This window comes from Alexandromys fortis, unplaced genomic scaffold (assembly GCF_014885135.2).
Source record: "Alexandromys fortis isolate MF-2015 unplaced genomic scaffold, M_Fortis_MF-2015_v1.1 scaffold_79, whole genome shotgun sequence".
NCBI classification, from domain to species: domain Eukaryota; kingdom Metazoa; phylum Chordata; class Mammalia; order Rodentia; family Cricetidae; genus Alexandromys; species Alexandromys fortis.
This window is the reverse complement of record NW_026067964.1, coordinates 5,137,907-5,161,170: the sequence shown is the minus strand read 5'-3', so window position 1 is coordinate 5,161,170 and position 23,264 is coordinate 5,137,907. Positions and strand designations below refer to the sequence as shown.

The following is a 23,264-nucleotide window of genomic DNA, read 5'->3' as shown; positions in this document are numbered from 1 at the left end:
TTTTTTTTTTTTTTTTTTTTTTTTTTTTTGAGATAGGGTCCCTCACTGGCCTGGAGTTCTCTGAGTAGTTTAAGCTGGCTAGCTGGTGAGTCCCAGGGATCTGCTGTCCCTGCCTCTCCAGTGCTGGGGCTACATGTGTGTTCTATTATGCATGGCTTAAAAACCAGCAGTTACACACAGGTCCTCATGCTTGTGTGACAAGCACATTGCCAACTGAGCTATCTCCTCAGCACTAGAGGTGTGTGTGTGTGTGTATAAAGTGTATAAAATTTTATATGTGTTTAAAGTTATATATATAAAACATATACATTTTATTTTATATTACATATAAATTCCATATCTATAAAAATCTGTTACATAAAATGCTATTTTTATGATTAAAATTTTTATACAATATGTTTTGATCATATTCTTTCCCTGCTCCAACTCCTCCTCCATCCCTCTTTTCTACTCACCCAACTTCATGTTCTTTCTGTCAAAACCAAAACAACCCCTCCCCCCCAAAAAAGCACAAAAAGCATGGACTCTAATTTGTTTTGGCTAGTTACACCTGAGGATGAGGTCTGTCCTGAAATGTGGTTGATAAACTCAATGCCATTGACGACAGCATTGTCCCTTTCCCAGAAGCAATCAGTAGCAAATAACTCTTGGCTATGGGCGGAACGTTGTGTTCGGTTCCCCTTCTCCACCATGGGATTTTATTTGGTTTGAACTTGTGTAGGTCTTTTGCACACTGTCACAGTCCTTGTGTGTTTATATGGGCATGAGGCCTGTTGTATTTGGAAAATGTTTCCTTGAAGTCATCTACCACCCCTGGCTCTTCTACTTCCCCATTATCACAGATCCCTGAGCCTTGAGGGAAGTAGTGTGATACAGACATCCCATCTGGGACTGAGTGCTGCAAAGTCTCTCACTCTCAGCACATTGTCTAGTTGTTGTGTCTCTGTGTTAGTAATCTGCTGCAAGAAGCTTCTCTGATGAGAACCCAGCAAAGGCACTGATCTGAGTGTAACAATATGTCATTAGGAGTTGTTTTATTGCTTTGATCATAGAAAGGGCCTTAATCTTCACCAAAAGTGATTGGTTACTCCCTTAATGTTTGTGCCACTCTTGCACCAGTGGTCATGTTTTGCCTGAACTCACAGAATTCCTAGCCAGGTAAGGCTGATGATTAGTTTTCTCCTTTGGTAGTGTGCACAGCACCTTCCAGCACTATAGATCTAGCCAGTAGGGGTGAAGCTTGTAGTTGAGCACTAGCTTGATTTTCCATGTTTAATGGCAAATTATGTGGTGTCTTCAGCAATAGGGTTTTGCCATCAGGTAGTATTGGCAATAACCTGTCATATTTGCAGGTGTCTATAAGACTTCCTTGGCCATCAGTTAAAAACTACATAGCTAATTCCTGGTACCGTAGGTTTTATTTGGTAGCATCTGATGCTTAGTTAGGGTACTGACTCTTTGTTATATGGTAACTTTGTTTAAACTCCTTTTACATTTTTTAGAAAGCTTCTACAGTAGTAGGTTTCTGTACAGCTTTTCAAAAGTCCTTTAGTGTTTAGTTAACCCTCCCCATATTTCCTTCTCTGTAGCTTTGCTATAATCTTAACAGACTGAAGAAAGCATAAGTCAAGCTGTGTATATTGGGATGAGAAGCAGGAAGGATATATAAAATAATCATTGAAGCACTTAGAAATATATTGAGGTTGGCCCCAGGACTAGAGAAGTATACCTGAGGTTAATGACTCAACATAAATTTACCTTGTAAACAAAAGGTAAGTTCAGAATGGAAATGTATAAAACTAAAGAAAAAGGATCCTTGAGTCCAAATGTAAATTCTGTCTTAGAGCAATGTGGAGCATAACTCAGAGGCAGAGTTCTTACTTAGCATGCATAAAATGCTGAGTTCAATCCCCAGTATCACAAAACCAAAATAATATGGTGTAACAACTATAAATCTTTTACAGAAATCAGTGTGAATATTATTAGAAGCTGTTTAAGAATCATTGTTAATTTGTCAGTATGATCATTGTGGTAGGATAAAAATGTTATTTTGCAGAGATGCACGTAGAAGTATGTAGGATTGGAATTATATAAATATAATGTCATGAACTTACTTTAATATCTTGCAGCAACAAAGACTTTCTAAAAAAGGAAAAAACAAGTGTGTCAAAATATTCAGAGCTATTGAATATGATTGGTAGGTATCATGAGAGTGTGTTACGTGCCCTTCTCTATTGTAGCCTAGTTTTAGTCTTGATAGGTTAAATAACACCAAGAATAACCTGCAGAAAAAGTGTGAAATGGGTTAATGCTGGCAAAGAGAGTAAAGACCTTTGGGTAAAAATACTGCTGTCAGTCACAGAGTAAGAGTAGTTTGGACGTTGAAGTCACGGTTCTACAGAGATCTTTAGAAGGCACTGTCCAAGCTGGTTTATTGGAGTAGATACTTTTCAAGTTACAGCCATGGTTTCTAATTTAACCAATATGATTTATTTAATTGGTCTATATTTAATGGTCTTGGAACCCCATCAGACAGTGAGTTTACGTCAAAAGGGTAAGATAGATAATTGCACTGGCTTTCTTGACTGATTGTTCTCTACTTGAGTTTTCTCACTGAGGCTGTGACTGGCCAAGAGCAACACCTCCGTGACTTAAATAGAAATTAGTTTAGAAGCCTAAGATTTTAGTTTTTGAAACCAGGTCTCACTGTATATCTTTGGTTGGCTTCAAACTTGCTATGTAGACCAGGTTAGCCTTGAATTCACAGAGAACTGCCTGTCTCAGCCTCCTGAGTGCTGGGACTAAAGGCAGGCATCACCATGCCTGGCTAGAGACGTAAGATTTTAAGGTGTTTTCCATTCAATTACTAAAAAGCACAGAACTTTTATGAACTAGAAAAATATATTGAGATAATATATTGAGAATACTTCTGCTTAATATTTTCAGTGAAGAATATGAGATTAATTAACCTTGTGGAGCTTGATTTGCTTGTACATGTTTTTTTTAAAGGGGCGAGTTATGGCGTTCCCCGTTTTTTTTAAATATATTTATTTATTATGTATACAATATTCTGTCTGTGTGTACGTCTACAGGCCAGAAGAGGGCACAAGACCTCATTACAGATGGTTGTGAGCCACCATGTTGTTGCTGGGAATTGAACTCAGGACCTCTGGAAGAGCAGGCAATGCTCTTAACCACTGAGCCATCTCTCCAGCCCTGTACATGTTTTTATATAGAAGAGAAAGTAAAGCGTTGCCTCGGTTGTGTAGCCTTAAAAGTTACTAGTAGGGCTGGAGTATGTCAGTGGTGGGTGATGTATGGTTTCAGTTCTAGCATCATAAGACAAAACAAAATAGAACAACAGTAACAAAAAAAAAAAAACTAGGGAAAACTCACAAAAAAAAACTTTCTAAAATTGTAACAATTTTGAAGTGGATTTCACATTTAACATAAAAGTAAACTCGTTTAAATAAAGAGGATAACCAGAAGGTCTTAGAAAGAATTTCAATTGTTCAATTTGAATTCAGGCTAGAAAATTTCTACCAATATTTTAGTAAAAGGAGACAGAGAAATGGATCTGTGGTTAAGAGTGCTTGCTCCTCTTGCAGGAACCCAACTTTGGTTCTCAGTGCCTTCACGCGGACTCTCACAACCAGCTGGGACCTCAGCTACAGCACATCTGATGCCCTCTTCTGGCCTTTGTAGGCACACACACACACATGTGGCACACACACATGCACATGCACACACACACACACATACACATACATAAATTTTGAATTAGTAAATCTTAATATTTTAGAAAAAGTTAAACTGTTATAACTTCATAGAAAGCTGCTTCCAAGTTGAATCTTAATTAGTTTTGTAATTTTTTTTTTTTTTGGCCTTTCGAGACAGGGTTTCTCTGTAGCTTTGGAGCCTGTCCTAGAACTAGCTCTTGTAGACCAGGCTGGCCTCGAACTCACAGAGATCCACCTGCCTCTGCCTCCCAAGTGCTGGGATTAAATGTGTGCGCCACCACTGCCCGGCTAGTTTTGTAATTTTGTTTGAATCTTTTTATATTGTGCTAGAGATAACATGATAAAGTAGTGGGACATAGAATTTGGGAAGATTAAAGACCAAGTGCTTGTAGTTAGGTTTCACTTAGTAAATAAAGTGAATAAAAATGTCCTTACAGAATCATTCCATATCAATGATTATAGTAACCTACTTCTGAAGTATAGTAAATTTGGAATATATACTTTCAAAATAATTTATATGATGCTTAAATATAAACAAATTATAATAATGCAAATACATTGGATAGCAATTTAAATAAGCTTATTTTGCTAAAAATAAATAATCAAGAAGCATATTAATTTTATTTTTATGGTCATTACAGTAATTCACTATTGAGTTATATTTATCAAGGGACTAAGAAATAGACATATATTCGAAAGTATATATTAGAAATTTTATTTTATAGGCATGTGTGAATGCCTGCATGGAGGTATGTACAACTGGTGCCTATGGAGGTCTGAGGGGGTCAGATCCCTGGAACTGGGGTTAGCAGGCAATTGTGAGCTACGCCATGAAAGCGCATATGCTCTTAACCACTGAACTGTTAGCTCCAGGCTCTGAAAGTGTATTTTTAGCTATATGAATTCCATTATTTGATATTAGCTGATGTTTTGCTAAATACCTCAAAAATGTAATGCTCACGTCTTGAAAATCAGAGAATAGAAGCTTAGAAAATTAACATCTTTTAGAGGCTACAAATTGGTAACAGTTGCATGGAAACCACTACTTCTCACTAAGATTGTTTATTTAGCAGTAAATTTATACTGTGTGGATACATATTTAAGGCACGCATTATTGATCTCTTACGTCGGTGTTTTACATACAGTAAAAATTGCATTTAAATGTTTTGATTTATGAGTTATTTCATTTGAAAATGCTTTACTTTATTTCAATAAAAATATTTAAATTTATAGCTATTTCAGATCTGAAGCACTTGCTCAAGGTAGCATAAACTAAGAACAATATATCTTTTATACTCACATTTACCTTGGAGAAAGGCATTTCTTGTTAACGTAGATCCTGTCGTGTGCCATGTGGACACAAGTAACTTAGGAAAAACAAGGCTATCATGCCACCTGGGGGCTCCAAGTGACATCACAGTCCACTAAAATATATAGGTAATATATCATTTTCTTCATTTGCTCTTCAAAACATTAATTACTCTATTTTTTATTGATTATAACAGTAATTACATACAAGAAATATGGCTCAAAGTATTATCCTTTAAAAATAATCTATATTAATTTTGAATTTTCTTTCCTATAACCAAACAGTATTTTTCCTCATGAAAGAGAATGTGTAACATAGGAATACATATAACAGGACAAAGGATGTGTAATACAAGAGTGTGTAACACAGAAGTATATATGGCACAGGACAGATAAGGCCATGTGTACTATAGGAATATGAGTAACATAGGACGGATAGAGTGTGTAACATGGGAGTGTGTGTAACCTCAGTTAGATAAGAGCATGTATAATATAGGATAGAGTATGTGTAACATGGGAGTGTGTATAGTATAGGACAGACAGAGTGCATGGAACAGGAGCATGTGTAACATAGGACAGATAGAGTGTGTGTAACATAGGACAGATAGAGTGTGTGTAACATAGGACAGATAGAGTGTGTGTAACATAGGAGCATTGTAACATAGGACAGATAGAGTGTGTAACATAGGAGTGTGTATAACATAGGACAGATAGAGTGTGTGTAAAATAGGACTGTGTATAACATAGAACAGAAACATAGGACAGATAGAGTGTGTAACATAGGAGTGTGTGTAACATAGGACAGATAGTGTGTGACATAGGAGTGTGTATAACATAGGACAGATAGAGTGTATGTAACATAGGAGTATGTATGACATAGGACAGATAGAGTGTGTGTAACATAGGACAAATAGAGTGTTGGTTATAACATAGAACAGAAACATAGGACAGATAGAGTGTGTAACATAGGAGTGTGTGTAACATAGGACAGATAGTGTGTGACATAGGAGTGTGTATAACATAGGACAGATAGAGTGTATGTAACATAGGAGTATGTATGACATAGGACAGATAGAGTGTGTGTAACATAGGAGTGTGTATGACATAGGACAGACAGAGTGTATAAAATAGGAGTATGTGTAATATAGGACAGATAGAGTATTATAATATAGGAGAATATATAACACGATAGTCAGAGTGTGTGGTATAGGAGCTTTAAAATTCATGGTAAATCATGAAAAACAAGGGAAAAGAGTTAAGCCAAATGAAAAATTACTAATATATACCTATGATAGTAAAAATGTCTCTTTTCCTTTTTTTTCCTGCTTAGTCCTAAAAATATATGAAGAGTCAGGCAAGCAGGGCCCTGGTGGGAAGATAACATCTGAGAAGCAGTCGCAGGGCTGCACCCTTCTGCAGGAGTCCATTAGCACTCAGTGTTCAGCAGTTCTCGCTGAAGGTCTGCACATTTCCAAGAAAAAGAGAGAGCCTTCCTACCGTCAGGAGACAGCCTGTATCATTCGCAAGATAAAGATCCAGAGAAGCTGCTCCTGCCCTTCTCTAGAGTATTTTTGTATTCTATATTTGATGTCTTTTAAAAATCACTCTGAGAATATCTTGTGGTTTAACTGGATCCTCCTCTTCGAGTGTTTTCCAGAGCCATTTATTCTACCTATGATGGGCAGGGTCTCCTTGATAACACAGTTGAGATAACCTGGGACATTAGCAAAGCAAACCCTTGCTTATGTCTTGATGCCTTTTCAGAGATGATTAGGTCACCAGGCTCAATCCTTATAAGTGGGTTAACACTTTGATAAAGTCGTGATGTAATAACGTTGTGGGGGAGGTGGTCAAAGGTAGAAGGCAGGGCCTTGTGGGAGGAAGTTGGTTGCTGGAATACACCTTAGCCTCTTCTGGTATTCTCATTTCTCTGCTTCTGTGTGAACTGCTCTTCCCTGACACTCTCTTCTCACCAAGACACATGATACTCTGATCCTAGGGCCAGAAACTGCCTTTCCTTCCTTAAGCCATAAATAACATAAAATATCTTGCAGTAACTCTAACCAAACAAGTGGAAGACCTTTATGACAAGAACTTTAAATCTTTGAAAAAAGAAACTGAAGAAGACACCAGAAAATGGAAAGATCTCCCATGCTCTTGGGTAGGTAGGATTAACATAGTAAAATGGCAATCTTACCAAAAGCAATCTGTAGATTCAATGCAATGCCCATTAAAATCCCAGCAAAATTCTTCTCAGACCTCAAAAGAATAGTACTCAACTTCATATGGAAGAGCAAAAACCCCAGGGTAGCCAAAACAATCCTGTACAATAAAAGAACTTCTGGAGGCATCACAATCCCTGACTTCATGCTCTACTACAGAGCTACAGTACTGAAAACAGCCTGGTGTTGTTGGCATAAAAACAGACAGGAGGACCAATGGAACCGAATTGAAGACCCACACATTAATCCACACATCTATGAACACCTGATTTTTGACAAAGAAACAAAAAAATATATATAAAATGGAAAAAGAAAGTGTATTTAACAAATGGTGCTGGCATAACCGGATATCAATATGTAGAAGAATGAAAATAGATCCATATCTATCGCCATGCACAAAACTCAAGCCCAAATCAAAGACCTCAACATAAAGTCAACCACACTGAACCTCATAGAAGAGAAAGTGGGAAGTACACTTAAACGCATTGGCACAGGAGACCACTTCCTAAATATAACCCCAGCATCACAGACACTGAGAGAAACAATTAATAAATGAGACCTCCTGAAACTGAAAAGCTTCTGTAAAGCAAAGGACACAGTCAGTCTATAGGGAAAAAAAAGATATTTACTCGACTCACATCAGACAGAGGACTGATCTCCAAAATATACAAAGAACTCAAGAAATTAGTCATCAAAAGAACAAATAACCCAATAAAAAAATGAAGTACAGACCTAAACAGAGAACTCTCAACAAAGGAATCTAAAATGGCTGAAAGACATTTAAGGAAGTGCTCAACATCCTTAGCCATTAGAAAAATGCAAATCAGAACAACTCTGAGATTCCATCTTACACATGTAAGAATGGCCAAGATCAAAAACACTGATGACAACTTATGCTGGAGAGGTTGTGGGGAAAAGGGAACACTCCTGCATTGCTGGTGGGAGTGTAAACTGGTATAGCCCCTTTGGATATCAGTATGGTGATTTCTCATTAAATTAGGAAACAGACTTCCTCAAGACCACTTTTGGGCATATACCCAAAGGATGCTCAATTGTACCACAAGGACATGTGCTCAACTATGTTCATAGCAGCATTGTTTGTCATAGCCAGAACCTGGAAACAACCTAAATGCCCCTCGGCTGAAGAATGGATAAGGAAAATGTGGTACATTTACACAATGGAGTACTACACATCAGAAAAAAAAATGACATCTTTAAATTTACAGGCAAATGGATGGATCTAGAAAACATCATATTGAGTGAGGTAACCCAGACCCAGAAAGACAAATATAATATGTACTCACTCCTGAGTGGATTTTAGGCATAAGTCAAAGAAAACCAAACTACAATTCACAATCCCAGAGAACCTAGACAACAATGAGGACCCTAAGAGAGACATACATGGCTCTAATCCACATGGGAAGGGAGGAGAGCAGAGAAAAATGTATAGCTCAATAAAATAAAAAAAAATAAAAATAGAGGTGTGGGTTTTTTGAAAGAGGTATATCACTGGGCGCCTGCTTTGAGGTTTCAAAAGGCCACAGCATTCCCAAATAGCTGTCTGCTCTCTGCCTTATAGATCAGGTGTACGTGCCCAGCTACTGCTCTAATGCCACACCAGCCCATTGCCATGCTCCCTGCTATGATGGTCATAGACTCTAACTCTCCTGAACCGTGAGCGCAATAAATTCACTTTTTCTGTTATAAGTTGCCTTGGTCATGATATCTCTTTACAGCAACAGAAACATAACTAAGGAAGTTTAGGTCACCCCACTCAATTTTATGTCTCAAAGACTTGTATGTGATTATTCTCTCTTCCTGATTACCGGTAGCTTGTGTACACATATTGTATATTGTAGAGAATGGACTTCCTTCATTTTGGGTTCATGTTACAGTTGTCTAAAAAATGTACAGAAATCTAATGTCCAGGCAGCTCCTTCTATCAAAAACATGAGATTTGGGTTAGAATTGAACATAAATTTAATGCTTTCTCAGTGATTCCACCGTGCACCAAGGCTGGGAATTGTTTTGTCTGTATGAATACGTGAACTAAAAACATTAATTCATTTCTCTTCATTTTGTCCAGCTACAGCACTGTTGTTTGGTATCTATAGTTACTAGTTGTGAATTCTCAATATCTATTACCCATTCCTGATTTATGAAGAGTCTTATATGTGATCATCTACAGTATAATAACAAGAGTACCTTCTGGGTGAGAATCCAAATTCAGCTAATGCTTCTTGGTAGTTTAAATAGAGATTTAGTATCTTGGAAGTCTCAAGAACTAGAATTCTAGACAGTCACAGTGATAGTAAGGATGGAGCAATGAAGCTCATCCACTCTTGCCCCTTCTAGCTGACAGTGAGCTCACCTATGCCGACCTTTGCTAATAGAACTGCAGGTGTAATGAGACTGCGGGTGGATGCTTGAATGGACTCATATTGTTAAGGATTACCCCATGGATTGGAAAATAAAATCTTGGCCTGTGCTGCCCAGAGGTTTAATGTGATACACTATTGACTGTGTGTTTAGTAAGTCAGTAAAAAAGAGAGTGTAGCTAATCTGAACGGTGGCATACACTGCAGTGAAGTTCTGTCATCACCAATGCAAATACAATTACAAATACTATAATTATGAATGAAAAGGCCATTACAGATAGAGGTGGAGGACTCAACTTAAAATTCTACTACTATGGTATGCTTAATTCCATGACGTAGACAACAAGTGGTTTAGCTGGAGGGCAAAATCCTTAGCCATGCAAGTCCTCATTTGAACGGGTGCCCATGGGATGCTGGTGCCGTGAAGGCCTGGGAGAGATAGCTGGAGAAACGAGGCTGCTGTGTTAAGGAGAAGAAAGGAAGAGAGCCCAATTTTGCAAATGGTTGTGAGACTTCTGGGGCTCTTGCTTGCACCTGGATGCCTTCAGCGGCTGAGAAACCTGAGACACTTACATACACGGGTGGGGTTCTGTTCTATCCCCTACTGTTCCTCCTGAGTCTGTAGGCTCTGCAGAGACACTACCCCTCAGTCCCTAGACTTCTAATTTCTGTGAGTTGGTTTTGGTTTTGCTAGAAAGCATATCAATTTTAATGATCTTTAAAAATAAGCCAGCTTTGTCTGGGTTGCATTGATTTCTCTTGACTCATGTTTGCTGACTCTATCAGTTCCACTGTGCTATTGAGCCCGTTCAACAAGTTAACATTTTTTATTATTAATTTTTAATTTTCAAATTTCTTTCATTTGTTTTCTCTATTTTATTATCTTTATATGTCATTTTGCTTCAGGAATGTTTACAATTTCCATTTAAGCATTTATATCTATTTAGTTAAATAATCCTATTTAATTGAACATCATTTTGTGGTAAAGTATTCATTTTTCTATTCTGTTTATATTTTTGCAGCCTGTGGTTCCACTGTAAATTTTTCTTAGTTTTAAATTATTTTGTTTTTATTAGTTTGTAAAGATTGAGATTTTAAGATGGGCGGTGGTGGCGCACGCCTTTAATCCCAGCACTTGGGAGGCAGAGGCAGGCGGATCTCTGTGAGTTTGAGACCAGCCTGGTCTACAAGAGCTAGTAGTTCCAGGAAACCCTGTCTCAAAACACCAAAAGAAAAAAGAAAAAGAAAGAAAGAAAGAAAGAAAGAAAGAAAGAAAGGAAGGAAGGAAGGAAGGAAGGAAGGAAGAAAGAAAGAAAGAAAGAGAGGATTTATTGTATTTTTCAAAGCAAAATTTGTTTTTGTTGTTTCTTTCAACCCCTTCGTTGCCATCCCTGTCCACCTTGTGCCCATCCACACGGAGCAAGCCCCAGCCCCCTTCCCACTTTTCTGTCACACTTGACCTGTGCCCTCTCCACCCTGCCACACCTCGTGACATCACTCCCTGTCCCCTCTGGTCTCCAATCCGGTGTCATCATCCATACCCATCCTCACAACCCATTGTTTCCACACATGTAAACATGTAAGAATCAGGATGTACATATGCAAGGGACATGCAGGGCTCAACTCTGAGATTAGGTCGTCTCACTTAGTAAACCTTTCCAGCTTCGCTCATTTTCCTGAGCATTTCAGTTTCATTTCCCTTGACAGTCGTATAAAATTCCACTGTGTCTTTGTGCCACCTTTTCCTTATCCGTCTTTCTGTTGATGGACAGCTGGGCTGGGCCCATTTCCTCGCTGTTGGGAACATTGCAGCTATCAGCGTATGTGCCGGGATCTCAGCGCTGAATGGCAGGAGTGAATACAGCCCAGCCGTATGGTAGTTCTAGCTTTTGTTTTGCTGGGTAGCCTCTGTACTAACTTCCGAGGTGATCACACCATCTGCACCCCATCGGCGGTGGGTAGAGGTTCCTTTCCCTCCCCTAACCTCTCCCGCACTTGTTTCCTTGATTGTATATCCGACTGGAGTGGAATAGAATTGCAAGGTGGTTTTAATGAGCAGTTTCTTAATTCTTGTGTGATTTTCTTTATTTTCATCTTATATGCGTGAGCATTTGCCTGAATGTATGTCTGTGTACTATGTTCATGCGGTGCCCACAGAGGCCAGAAGAGGGTGGTGGATCCCCTGGGATTGGGGTTAAAAATGATTGGGAGCTGACACGTGGGTGCTTGGAACTGAACACGGGATTCTTTGGAAGAGCCAGTGCCCTTAACCACAGGACTGTCTCTCCAGCCCCAATTCCCAGTTTCTCTAGGAGCTGTTTTAAAGTCTAACAATTCCAGTAGCTTTATAATTTTGTCATTGGCAAATTGTGTTTTCCCACAAGTTGAAATCTTTGCTTCATATAACATGTAATTTTGGTTTATAGTCCCATTTAGAGTGTGACCTATGAAATACTAGTTTTAGTAAGGTCCTGTGGGAATGCCGGCGTTTCTATTTTAATAACAATTGACTCTTGACTTAGGCACACATCCTAACTTTAGTTTCAATGCCAGTTCAATTTTAAAGAGTTTGTGTTGCTAACTGGGTTTGGCCTCTTCAATAATTTGCTTTGAACATGGGCGGAATTCTGTTAGCTCTGTTCTCTAAGTTTTTGGTGTGCATATTAAGGTAGGATGTTTGCATACAAAGCTGAGGCAGGAGACTGAATTTACATAGATGATGGGAGGTTGCAAAGGTTTCTCCCCTCCGTTCCTCTTTCCCCTGTGCTCCGGTGCTTTCTGGTGTTTTCATGGAGCTCATGTCCATCCTGACCAGAAACCAAGCAGCTCTGCAGCTTTTCCATCTTTAGTTCCAGCTGCTGTGGAGTCAGAAAGATGGTAAATGGGTTCTGGATCCACCAAATGGAGAGAATGCTTTATTTTTCTTTGAGTTTTCTTTCTGAGCTCCCCTGTATTGGCTGCTACCGCTGCTGTCAGGATTGCTGAGGGTGTGTTGAAATCTAGGCCGCGGGAGGGGGAAAAGTGGGAGTGGGGAGAACGCTAGAAGCCTCCCCTATTCTTTTTGAGCTTTGTGGATTCTCTTTCTTCAGGGTCTCCAGCCACAAGAAGCCAGCCCTATATCTTGTGGCACCACGGTGGGCACTTCAAGGTTTGAGTCTTTTCCGGTTTGGAACTTCCGGGAGCAAAGGAAATGTCGACTTGGTAGAGTTGTGAACGCCAGGGTTCCCCCCATTCACCGTTTCCAGGTCCTTGGGGGACAACACCATGGATTCTGTGATGCTTTATAGTTGGTCTAACCTGGAGAGAAACTATAACACGTATTTACTTTATTCTACCCCAGAAATGGATCCTGACTTGTAGCACAATTAATAAAAACTCAGAGACCAAAATTAGGGTTCAGTCTGAAGAGCAGAAAAGCAAAGCAGCCAGCCACTGGCTCTTACCTCATCCTCAGTCTGAAAATGGTGATCCTGTCTCCAGGAAACCTCAGAATGAGACTATGACTGAGAACTGTCTCTTCCTGTTTCTATAATCCTCTCTAGGACTAAAATTAAAGGCGTGCACCACTGGGATTAAAGGCAGGCACCTCCCAATTTTTAAGGCAACTAGTGTAGCTACTGGGATTAAAGGTGTGCGTTACCACTGCTTGGCTGCAAGGCTGACCAGTGGGGCTGTTTTACTCTCTGATCGTCAAGCAAACTTTATTTATTAAAATACAAATGAAATGCCACCTCACTAAGTTTTTAAAAATGTGTTCTAGATTCAAGTTGCTTCTCACTCATATGGTTTGCAAATGTTTTCTATAGTCTATAGCTTATTATTATATTCTAGCAGTGTCTTTGAAAGTACAGATATGCTAGTTTTAGGGAGCATAATTTATCATTTTTTACTTTTGTGGATTGTACTGTTGAGGTCTTATTTAAGAAATCTTCATCCAACACAAAGTCACAAAATGTGTCAACATGCTTTATCCCAGAAGCTTATAGATTTTGGATTTAGACTTATGTCAATGATGCATCTTAAATTTTAGATCTAAAGTTGAAGTCTGGATATAGTTTGAAGTTCATTTATCTGAATATGATAGTCAAATGGTTCTTGCAGATTTTTTTGAAAAGACAATTTTTCTCTGAACTGCCTTCACACTTGTATAAAACATCAGTTTTCTCTAAGTGTGATTCTATTTCCGGATACTGTATTCTGTTCTACTAGCATGCTTATTTATTTTTGTAGTAAAGTATATGTGTAATATGAGCATTTAAATCACTTACAGGTATACAGTTGAATGTTATTAAATACGCAGTGTTGTGTAGCCATTAAAATCATCTATACACAAAACTTTTTAATCGTCCTAAATATGAACTATGTAGTCCTTAAATGAGAAGTCCCCACCTCCTTCTCCTAGCCCTTTATTTACATCTATTCTTTTTTTCTGTCCCCATGAATTAATCTAGACTAAGTATTTCATGTAGAATCATACAGTATTTGTTGTTATAGGCCTGGCATAGTTTAGGTAGCAAATTTTCAAAGTCTGTATTGTAGCACATATAAAATTTCATTCCTTTTTATAGCAAAATATATTGTCACTTAAATGCATTTCTATGATTTATTTACTCACTCATCCTTGATGGGCATTCGGGTCGTTCCACCTTTGGGGGCTGTAAACAATGCTGTCACTAACACTGGTGCACAACTATCTGCTCTGGTTTTCCATGTGTGAGCGATTGCTGGGTCATATGGTAGTTGTGAATTTAACTTTTTGAAGAATTGCGAAACTATTCTAATATTGGCTGCTCTGTTCTACATTCTGTCATAATTTGGAAGGATCCCAGTTTCCCCACATATCCAATACTTACCACTTTGCAGCTTTTAAGAAAATTTGCCCTGGTAGGCGGGAGGAGTGGCGTGCCACTGTGGTTTTGATTTGGGCTTCTCTGATGACTAACGCATAGTTTCTTTTCATGGGCCTCTACACTGAGGAGATGTCTATTTAAGTTCTTTGCCAATTTGTTTTTAATTGTGTGAGTCTTACAGCTTTTTTTCAAAATTTCTTTGGCTACTTAAGACTTCCTGGAATTTGTGTGTATGAAATTGAGGATTATCATTTCCATTTTTGTGAAACATTGAACTTGTATTAAATTGTTCATTGCTTTGGATAGTATTGCTATATTTTAGCATCATTTTGTGAACATGAGATGACTTTCCACTTTGTTAGGTCTCTTAAATTTATTCAACAACGTTTCGTAGTATTCAATGTACAGGTTTTAAAATCCTGGGTTAAATAGATGCCTAAGTAATTATTCCGAAGTGTGCTATTATAAATAGAGTTGCTTCCTTAATTTCCTTGTTAGTTTGTTTGTTGCTAATTTATAACAACACAGCTGTTTTGTGTTAATTTTGGGCTCTGTAACTTTGCTGAACTCCTAAGTTCTAGTACTTGCAGATTCTTTGAGATTTTCTGTATTTTCTGTGAAGCTCATATGCTTCACGATCCTAACGATGGTATCTCTCCTTTCCAATTTGAATTCTTTTGATTTCTGTTTGTCTAGTAGCTTTGACAATACTTGCAACAACATTGTGATGGCCATTCTTAGTTGTTAACTTGACTACGTCTGGAATTAACTAAAACCCAAGTGGCTGGGCACACCTGTGAAGGATTTTTCTTGACTGAATCATTTGAAGTGGGAAGACCCCTAGATCTGGATCTTCTGAGGTAGGAAGAGCCACCTGAAATCTGGGCTACACCTTTTGGTGGCAGCCTATATAAAAGACGTGGGAGAAAGAAGCCCTTGCTCTCTGCCTGGTTTCCATCCGGAGACAGCCATTGTTGGAATAGCCTGACCATAACCTGTAAGCCACTCTAATAAATCTCATATACACATATATTCTTTCTATCAGTTCTGTTTCTGTAGTGAACCATGATTAATAAGATTTTGGAACCAGAAGTGGTTCTAGAGCAGCAGGAGTATGAGTTACTGAAGCCTCTCTGTTGTGAGGTAATCGTGAAGATGTGTTGCTCTCATTGGTTTAATAAAGAGCTGAATGACCAATAGCTATGCAGAAAGAGGTTAGGTGGGATTAAGGACAGGAAGAGAGTGTGGGGATGAAGAAAGGTAGAGTCACCAGGAGACACAGAGAGAAACCAGTCAGATAAGTAGGACACATGTAATGGGATAAAGCCACGAGGCAGAAAGTAAACTAATAGAAATGGTTTAAGTTATAAGAGTTAGTTAGAAGCAAGCCTAAGCTATTGGCCAAGCTTATATAATTAAAAAGTCTTCATGTGGTTGTTTGGAAGCTGGCTGGAGGGACAGAAAAGTTGGTCAACACCTCTCCCATGACTAAAGCTCCTTCTAGAGGTTGGAGAGCCCTACATACTTATGGTGTGAACTCTCACAAACCTGTCACGAGACAGGCGCATCTGACTGCCCTGATGTACCAATCGTGAGAAGAAAGGGTCTAGTGACTCTATAGAAAACTTTTGACAGTTTTCAGTTATCAAATGATGCTAGTGGCTGCTCCTAGGAGCTCTGGGTAAATTGACAAAAAAAATTAATGAACGTCTAGCATCTCTGGATAAGGTGATGGAAGACAAGAGTGAAATCTTTAGGCAGTAGTGCCTAGTTGGAGGAATTTCTGAGATTGCAATACATGCCACTGCACTTGCCTTTTAAAAAAACAAAACACAAAACAAAACAAAAGGGTTCCTAGGATCAAACTCAAGTCTCTTTATGCTTGCAACGCAGAGCTTTTTCAACTGAATTGTCTACTCGGCCCAGATTTGTTCTGTTAATAGGCCAGAGCTTCCTGGTTTTTATGCTCCAGAGTCTTAGTTTTGCTTGAACTGGCATCTGAATCTTATAATCCATTAACTGGCTTTGAAACGACTGCTGAAGTTTGTCTCCACTCCGGGGATGAACCCAAGGACAAAGCTTAAGGCTTTCTTGGGTCTTTTCTGGATCTGTGCTGTCCTTGGGTCTATATGGAGAATTCTTCCTAAATTCACTCATATACATGGTTACCTTGACATCCCAGTCCTTAAACACCTGCCATGGGAGCCATGGGAAGTGGAGAAAAGATCCTGCCTGCTGCAGATGGAAAGGGTAATGGCAGGTCTCTACAACAGCCACTTTGCTCCTAGAAGACCAAAGCTTTTAAACAGACTCCGTAGTCTTTGGCAGTGTCTTCTGACAGGCTCTGCTGTCACAATTGTCCCCAAGGTAGAGGGTGAATCCCCTGAGTCCCAGACACCTTTCTTCACCAAGGAAAAAGTGTTCATCCTCCTCAGTGCTCTCAACGGCAGGCAGGATGTTCCTTAGATTCCGCTACTGTGAAGGTGGGCGGGGCCCGGAAGAAAGCAGAACATTAGGATAAATTTCCTGCTGTCTGGACAGCCATGCTGCCTCGTTTGAAGGTACTCCTTCTAGAACGGAAGTTCGGACACTTTGGGGCTTCTTTTCACCGAAGGCAAGACTTTCCTTCTGGGGGCTAGTCTCTCTTCTGTCTGTCCTCTCCAGTTCACTGGGCCGTTTGGAGAGCAAACGGAACCCAACCTCTACCTGATGCTTATGTGATTGTTAATCTTAACTGCCATCTTGGCTGGATTTAAAACGGCATGAGAGAGACAGGGACACATCTAGGCACGTCTTTGAGAATGTTTCTAGAAAGAATTAACTGTAGAGAAAAGTCTGCCTTCAACCTGGGTGCCACCATTTCGCGGGCCCGGATAAGGGGGAGGCAGCTGAGTGCTGTTTCCTGGCCCGCCCCAGCGTCAACTGCCACGGACGCTCCGTGCCCTCCCACCATGATGGACTGACATCTAGGAAACCATGAACTAAATGGCTTCTCCCTCCCCCAAGCGTTGTCTCTGTTAGATATTTGATCACAGCGATGTGAAAAGCAACATCGCTTTTTTTCCCCCTTCTTTTTGCAGAGTGCACTTAGAAGGACTAAGAATAATCACAGTAGCTCCCAGAATCCCCGAGGTCCTGGCAACTTGATCAGGTGCTCGCGTCCAATACATTTAAGTGGAATATATAGCCCAGTCTTATTTTGCCTAGGCCTTTCTGCTTTGTGCCTAAAGGCGGTAGTTTTTTATGATTCTTTATTGCATCTTCGAGCAACCATATCCTATATATTGATGCACTGGAAGGGACATTTACATAGATTTCCCTACAGAAATTTACTGCAAGGAGCCTCATTTGCAAACCTAACAAATACACATCCATGGGAGAACTTTAACCAACACATTTGTATGTAACAAAGATTAGATCAGTAATTCTCAAGCCTTGCTACTCCAGACACTCACCCAATGGACTGTCCCCAAACCTTGACTTCTATGCTCCAACCACGGATATTATTATGTTTCTAAGTTTGGCTGGGAAGCCTGGACCCTACATTTTCAAAAGCTATCCAGGTAATTTTTGATACAAAGAAATGGTGTATAGCCACGGTCCTCTGATTATTAAGAAAACTGGAAAATTCAGTGGTGACATAGAATGTTTGGGGCTAGAAGTGGAGCTCAGTGTACTGCAACATACGCAAAGGCCTGCGTTCCAGCTGCCGCTGCAGCGGTTGCCAGGGAGGGAGGAAGCCGGCTTGGAGGGATATGGATTGCTTGGCTTTTACTTTCTGTTCTGGAAGACTGTCTTAAACAGCATAGGCAACAGTTAAGAACAAGATTCTGAAGTTTACAGATTAGGTCATAATTCCATCATGGCCACTTACTGGCTTTTATCTTTAGACAAATTACCTAATCTTAAAGCGCTTCTGTTTCTTTATCTATAAAGAGGGACATATTATTTATGTGAGCATTTATGTAGACAGCACTGGCGCAATACTTGTACAGTAGCACACAATGTTAGTTGTGTGTGTGTGTGTAAGAGCGCCGCTAGATCCGTTCCGGTGCAGAAGTCTATTGCAGGCACACCTTCCCCATCTGGCTCTTGGGAAACAGGGTTTCCTAGGGCGCATTCCACAGGGCATCACACAGGATGTGGACCAGCGCTGGCCCTTCAGAGTGGTGGCCGCAGCGCACGTCCACTAGGGGGCGCCCGAACGACCTGAGCTCTTGCGCCAACCGCACGGCACCCACGCGCGTGCTCACTGGGGCCGCGGAACCTCCGCCTCCGCCGCCGCGGCTTTCCGTGCCGGCTCCCGAACTAGACTTCTGTCTTCCCGCTGCCTCGCCTCTGGCTCACCGAGCGCCATCACCGGCGTCTGCGCTGCGTCGATCCTCGCGGCGTGGGCCGCGGACGCCCCGGCCCGATGCTGCGCTGGCTGATCGGGGGAGGCCGCGAGCCGCAGGGCCTGGGCGAGGTAGTTGCGCGCGGGCCGGACTGGCTGCGGGGCGGGGCCAGGCCTATGGGCGGGGCGGAGCGAGTGTGCCGGGGCCGCCGGAAGCCGGTCTGCGGCCAGGCGGGGAATTTAGGGTTGTTCAAGGGCCAGCTGTTTAGAGAAGTGGGACTTAACTACAAACCAGCAGGGGCAACTGCCTCCCTTAATGTACTTGAACTGATGCCTCTTGCCGACATCGACTAGTATTTGCTTAAGGAATGCGGAATGAACTAGCTGCTTTTCGAGAAACAGACAAGAAAATGATTTCTGTTTATTTAGTATGCGCACGGTCTCATTGTCACACTTAACTTATACTTGAAATAGTAAAATGATTTTGCCACCTTAAACAAGTTGGCGTCTAAGATTTGTTTCATGTGCCGCCTGAAACAGTTTGTGTTGCCTTTTCTTTCCCATCGGAAGCATTTTTACAGTTAGGATTATCGAACAACTTGGCAGCTTTAACTCTGGCAGCTTTGTCATTGACACTGCGATTTAAAACAAAACTGAACCACTTATTTCATACGATTGTGGAATCCTTCGGGTTATGGAAGAGTTGTGGGTTGTTGAATGGCTATGAAACATACATATGACAATTTGAGTTAACATGCTTGTTGGTTAGTATAGTATTTAATTAACCAGTTCTGCCATGCCTGGCAAACTCCCACTTGTGGGAAGCAGTTTCCATAACTGAGCATCTGTTAGAGGGAGACGGGATAAAAACAAAACCATCACCTCAGGGTGGACTTTCTCCAAAAGCTTTAATGCATGCTGGTTCTTACTTTTTTTTTTCCCATGTAAAAATACCTTGGTTGTGCAACTGCCTTGAATATTATATTATCAGAACCCCTGGTTTTCCCTAACATGTGCAAAAACATGACTTCAGCCCTCCAATCTCAGTGATTCTTCTCAATCCTGAGGTAATGTCCCCGAGGATAGTACAGAGTCTACTGTTGGCCATGGTTAGGTGTGATGGGGCAGTGTGTGGAAAAGACGCTGGCCGATAAGTATCCTAACACCGGGAGAGGCCTCAGTGACAAAGACTTATCTAGTCCTAAATGTCGCTTGTGTCAAACTTAAGAAACCCTGCTTAAGAACAAAGATTTTTATGGTAGAATTGTGTGGGGTTTGACTCCAGAAGTGGGGTCAATAAGATTTACCCTGCAGAGTTAAGTTACTCGGTGTGTATCCTTAGTGGCCTTCCAGATAAAACTCTGCCTGTTGGAACTACCTTTATCAGTACAGTTGCCTGGAGTTGAACTCGGGAGTCTGAATTATTTCGTTACTGTCTTTGTTCATTAAGCAGACGTCTTCTGAGTGCTTTTGGTGGGCTGCTACAGTCCGTGTTTGGTGCATTTAGTCTGTAGCTTTCTTTCTAACCAAGCGTGTTCTATGCATGTGTGTGCACGTATGTGTGTGTGGGTGTCTCTGTGTGTGTATGTGTGCGTGTGTGTATGTGTGGGTGGGTGTGTGGGTGTATGTGTGTGTGCATGTGTGCATGTATGGGTGTGTGGGTATCTGTGTGTGTGGGTGTGGGTGTGTGCATGTGTGTATGTATGGGTGTGGAGGCGTGTCTGTGTGTATGGCTGTGTGTGTATGTACATGTGTGTGTGTATGTCTGTGTGTGTGCATGTGGGGGTGTCTATGTGTATGTGTGGGTGTGTGGGTGTCTGTGTGTGTATGTGTGGGTATGTGTGGGTCTGTGTGTATATGGCTGTGTGTGTATGTACATGTGTGTATGTGTGTATATGTATGTCTGTGTGTGTGCACATGGGGAGGGTGTCTGTGTGTGTATGTCTGTGGTGGGGCACAGAGGACAGGACAACTTGTTCTTTCTTTCCATCATCTGGCCCAGGGGTGAACTCAGGTCTTTGGCTTAGTGACAGGTGCCTTCACCTGCTGAGCCTTGGTTCGCCTTGGTCGCCAACAAACTTTGATCGAGAAAGACTCTTAAAAAATTGAGTTGAAGCCGGGCGATGGTGGCGCACGTCTTTAATCCCAGCACTCGGGAGGCAGAGGCAGGCGGATCTCTGTGAGTTCGAGACCAGCCTGGTCTACAAGAGCTAGTTCCAGGACAGGCTCCAAAGCCACAGAGAAACCCTGTCTCGAAAAACAAAAACAAAAACAAAAAAAAAAAATTGAGTTGAGGGGCTGGAGAGATGGCTCAGTGGTTAAGAGCATTGCCTGCTCTTCCAAAGGTCCTGAGTTCAATTCCCAGCAACCACATGGTGGCTCACAACCATCTGTAATGAGGTCTGGTGCCCTCTTCTGGCCTGCAGACATACACACAGACAGAATATTGTATACATAATAAATAAATAAATATTTTTAAGAAATTGAGTTGAATTGGGCCAATAGTTTTAAAGTCAGGCTTATTGAGACTTTAACAAAATAAAATTTACTGTTTGCAAGTTTACTGTGGCTTGAAAATACTAAGATTTTTTTTGTAAGAGAAATAATTACATGTAGAACTGGCAAATTATGCACTTGATATTGTAGGAACGTATGTATTATATTAGAAAGTAATATCCCATGGCTTTTAAAATCTTCTGTTCATATGTGGATACTGTGCAGTTGTAAATCATTTTATCTTTCTGTTTTTGCTTTGTTTCTTTCATTACAAGAAAGCTGCTTTGCAGACGATAGGAGAGGATCAGAGTCAGAACCCCTACACTGAGCTGCTGGTCCTGAGCGCGCACCGGGACATTGTCCGCTTCCTGGTGCAGCTGGATGACAACAGGTAAGGGACTTACCCCGCCTGCTCGCTGCTCAGAAAGACGGTTTAGAGCGTTTCTGTTAAAAACAACTGCAAAATTAATTCATCTTTTGTAAAAAAAAAAAAAATCAAGAATCTGATGACAATTGGAGAAACACAACCAACTGAAGGTAGTAATATTAGTAGAAAGTTGAAATGAACTTTGAACCCTGATGAAAATAGGTTTAAATTTGTTTAAACCCAGTGTCACCTTGTCCCATGTCACAGGGGGACTTGTGGCTTATGTTTGTTTCCTTTTTTATTTGATGTTTCAGAAGAAAATTGTCATGAGGTTTTAGAAATATTCTTACTAGCTTAGAAGAAGCAAATGACTTTAAGAATTTGATTTTCTGGCTGTCAAATCAGGAACTAATACGGTGTTTAAATATTAGGTACATGCTAGAATATGCGTGTTGTGGAGTATTACGTTAACTAGGCAAAGATGTCTTACATTTGTTTATGTGGAGGATATTACTTTAACTATGTAAAGGCGTGTTGCTTTTGTTTACACTGCATTTGTTTAATGATGTAAAGATGTGTTGCTGTTTCACCTTGCCTGCCTAAGGCACCTGACTGGTCTAATAAAAAGCTGAATGGCCAGAAGCTAGGCAGTAGAGAGATAGGTGGGGCTGGTGGGCAGAGAGAGTACAGAGGAGGAGAGATCTAGGCTTGGGGGAAGAGGAGAGAAGAGAAAGAGGGGGAAAGAAAGGAAGATACCCTAGGGCAGCCAGCCAGACAGAGTGGGACATACAGAGGGAAAGGAAGATTAAAAAGCCCGGAGGCAAAATGAGATGAAGAGAAACACGTTAAAATAAATTATAAGAGCTATGGGACAAGCATAAGATAAGGCTGACCATTCATAACTAATAATAACTCTCCATGCCATGATTTGGAGCTGGTTGGTGGCCCTGCTGGCTTCGTGGAAGGTAAAGTAAGGTTTAACCTGAATTTCTGTCATTGACGGGCTTCTTTAAAGCCCTACATCATTCCCCGGTTCCTGGGTAGCGCATGCTATGTCTGCGGTGTCTGCAAGTAGAGGCAATGGTGCTGAGGTCTGAGGGCCGAGTGCTTAGCTTGTTTTCTCAGCCCATTAGCTGCAGTCACATCACTGATGGTGTCATTTCCTGACCAGATCTGGAAGTGCCGTGAGAGTCAGGACTCTGCTCCTCCTCCTTCTCTTCTTCTTCTTCCTCCTCCTCATCCTCTTCTTTCTTTTTCCTTCTTCCCTCCTCCTCCTCCGTCGTCATCGTCATCTTCTTTTTTTTTTAATATTTATTTATTATGTATACAATGTTCTGCCTGTGTGTATGCCTGCAGGCCAGAAGAGGGCACTAGACCTCATTACAGATGGTTGTGAGCCACCATGTGGTTGCTGGGAATTGAACTCAGGACCTTTGGAAGAGCAGGCGATGCTCTTAACTGCTGAGCCATCTCTCCAGCCCCTTCTTCTTCTTCTTCTTCTTCTTCTTCTTCTTCTTCTTCTTCTTCTTCTTCTTCTTCTTCTTCTTCTTCTTCTTCTTCTTCTTCTTCT

At 40.8% G+C, this 23,264-nt stretch overlaps 1 protein-coding gene across 3 annotated transcripts in view; it reads left to right on the top strand.

Annotated features, from left to right (window-relative positions):
- The first annotated feature begins 18,542 nt into the window (after positions 1-18,542).
- The window catches only part of Wdr41 (WD repeat domain 41), a 40,587-nt gene continuing 35,865 nt past the window's right edge, over positions 18,543-23,264 (top strand). The window contains exons 1-2 of one of the 3 annotated variants that reach the window (XM_050153872.1): positions 18,543-18,963; positions 21,607-21,718. In XM_050153872.1, the coding sequence (XP_050009829.1) occupies positions 18,639-18,963; positions 21,607-21,718 (437 nt within the window). In that variant the 5' untranslated portion in view covers positions 18,543-18,638. Of the gene's footprint in view, positions 18,964-21,602; positions 21,719-23,264 lie in introns of all 3 variants that reach the window. The other 2 variants (XM_050153871.1, XM_050153873.1) reach the window with 2 other exon arrangements.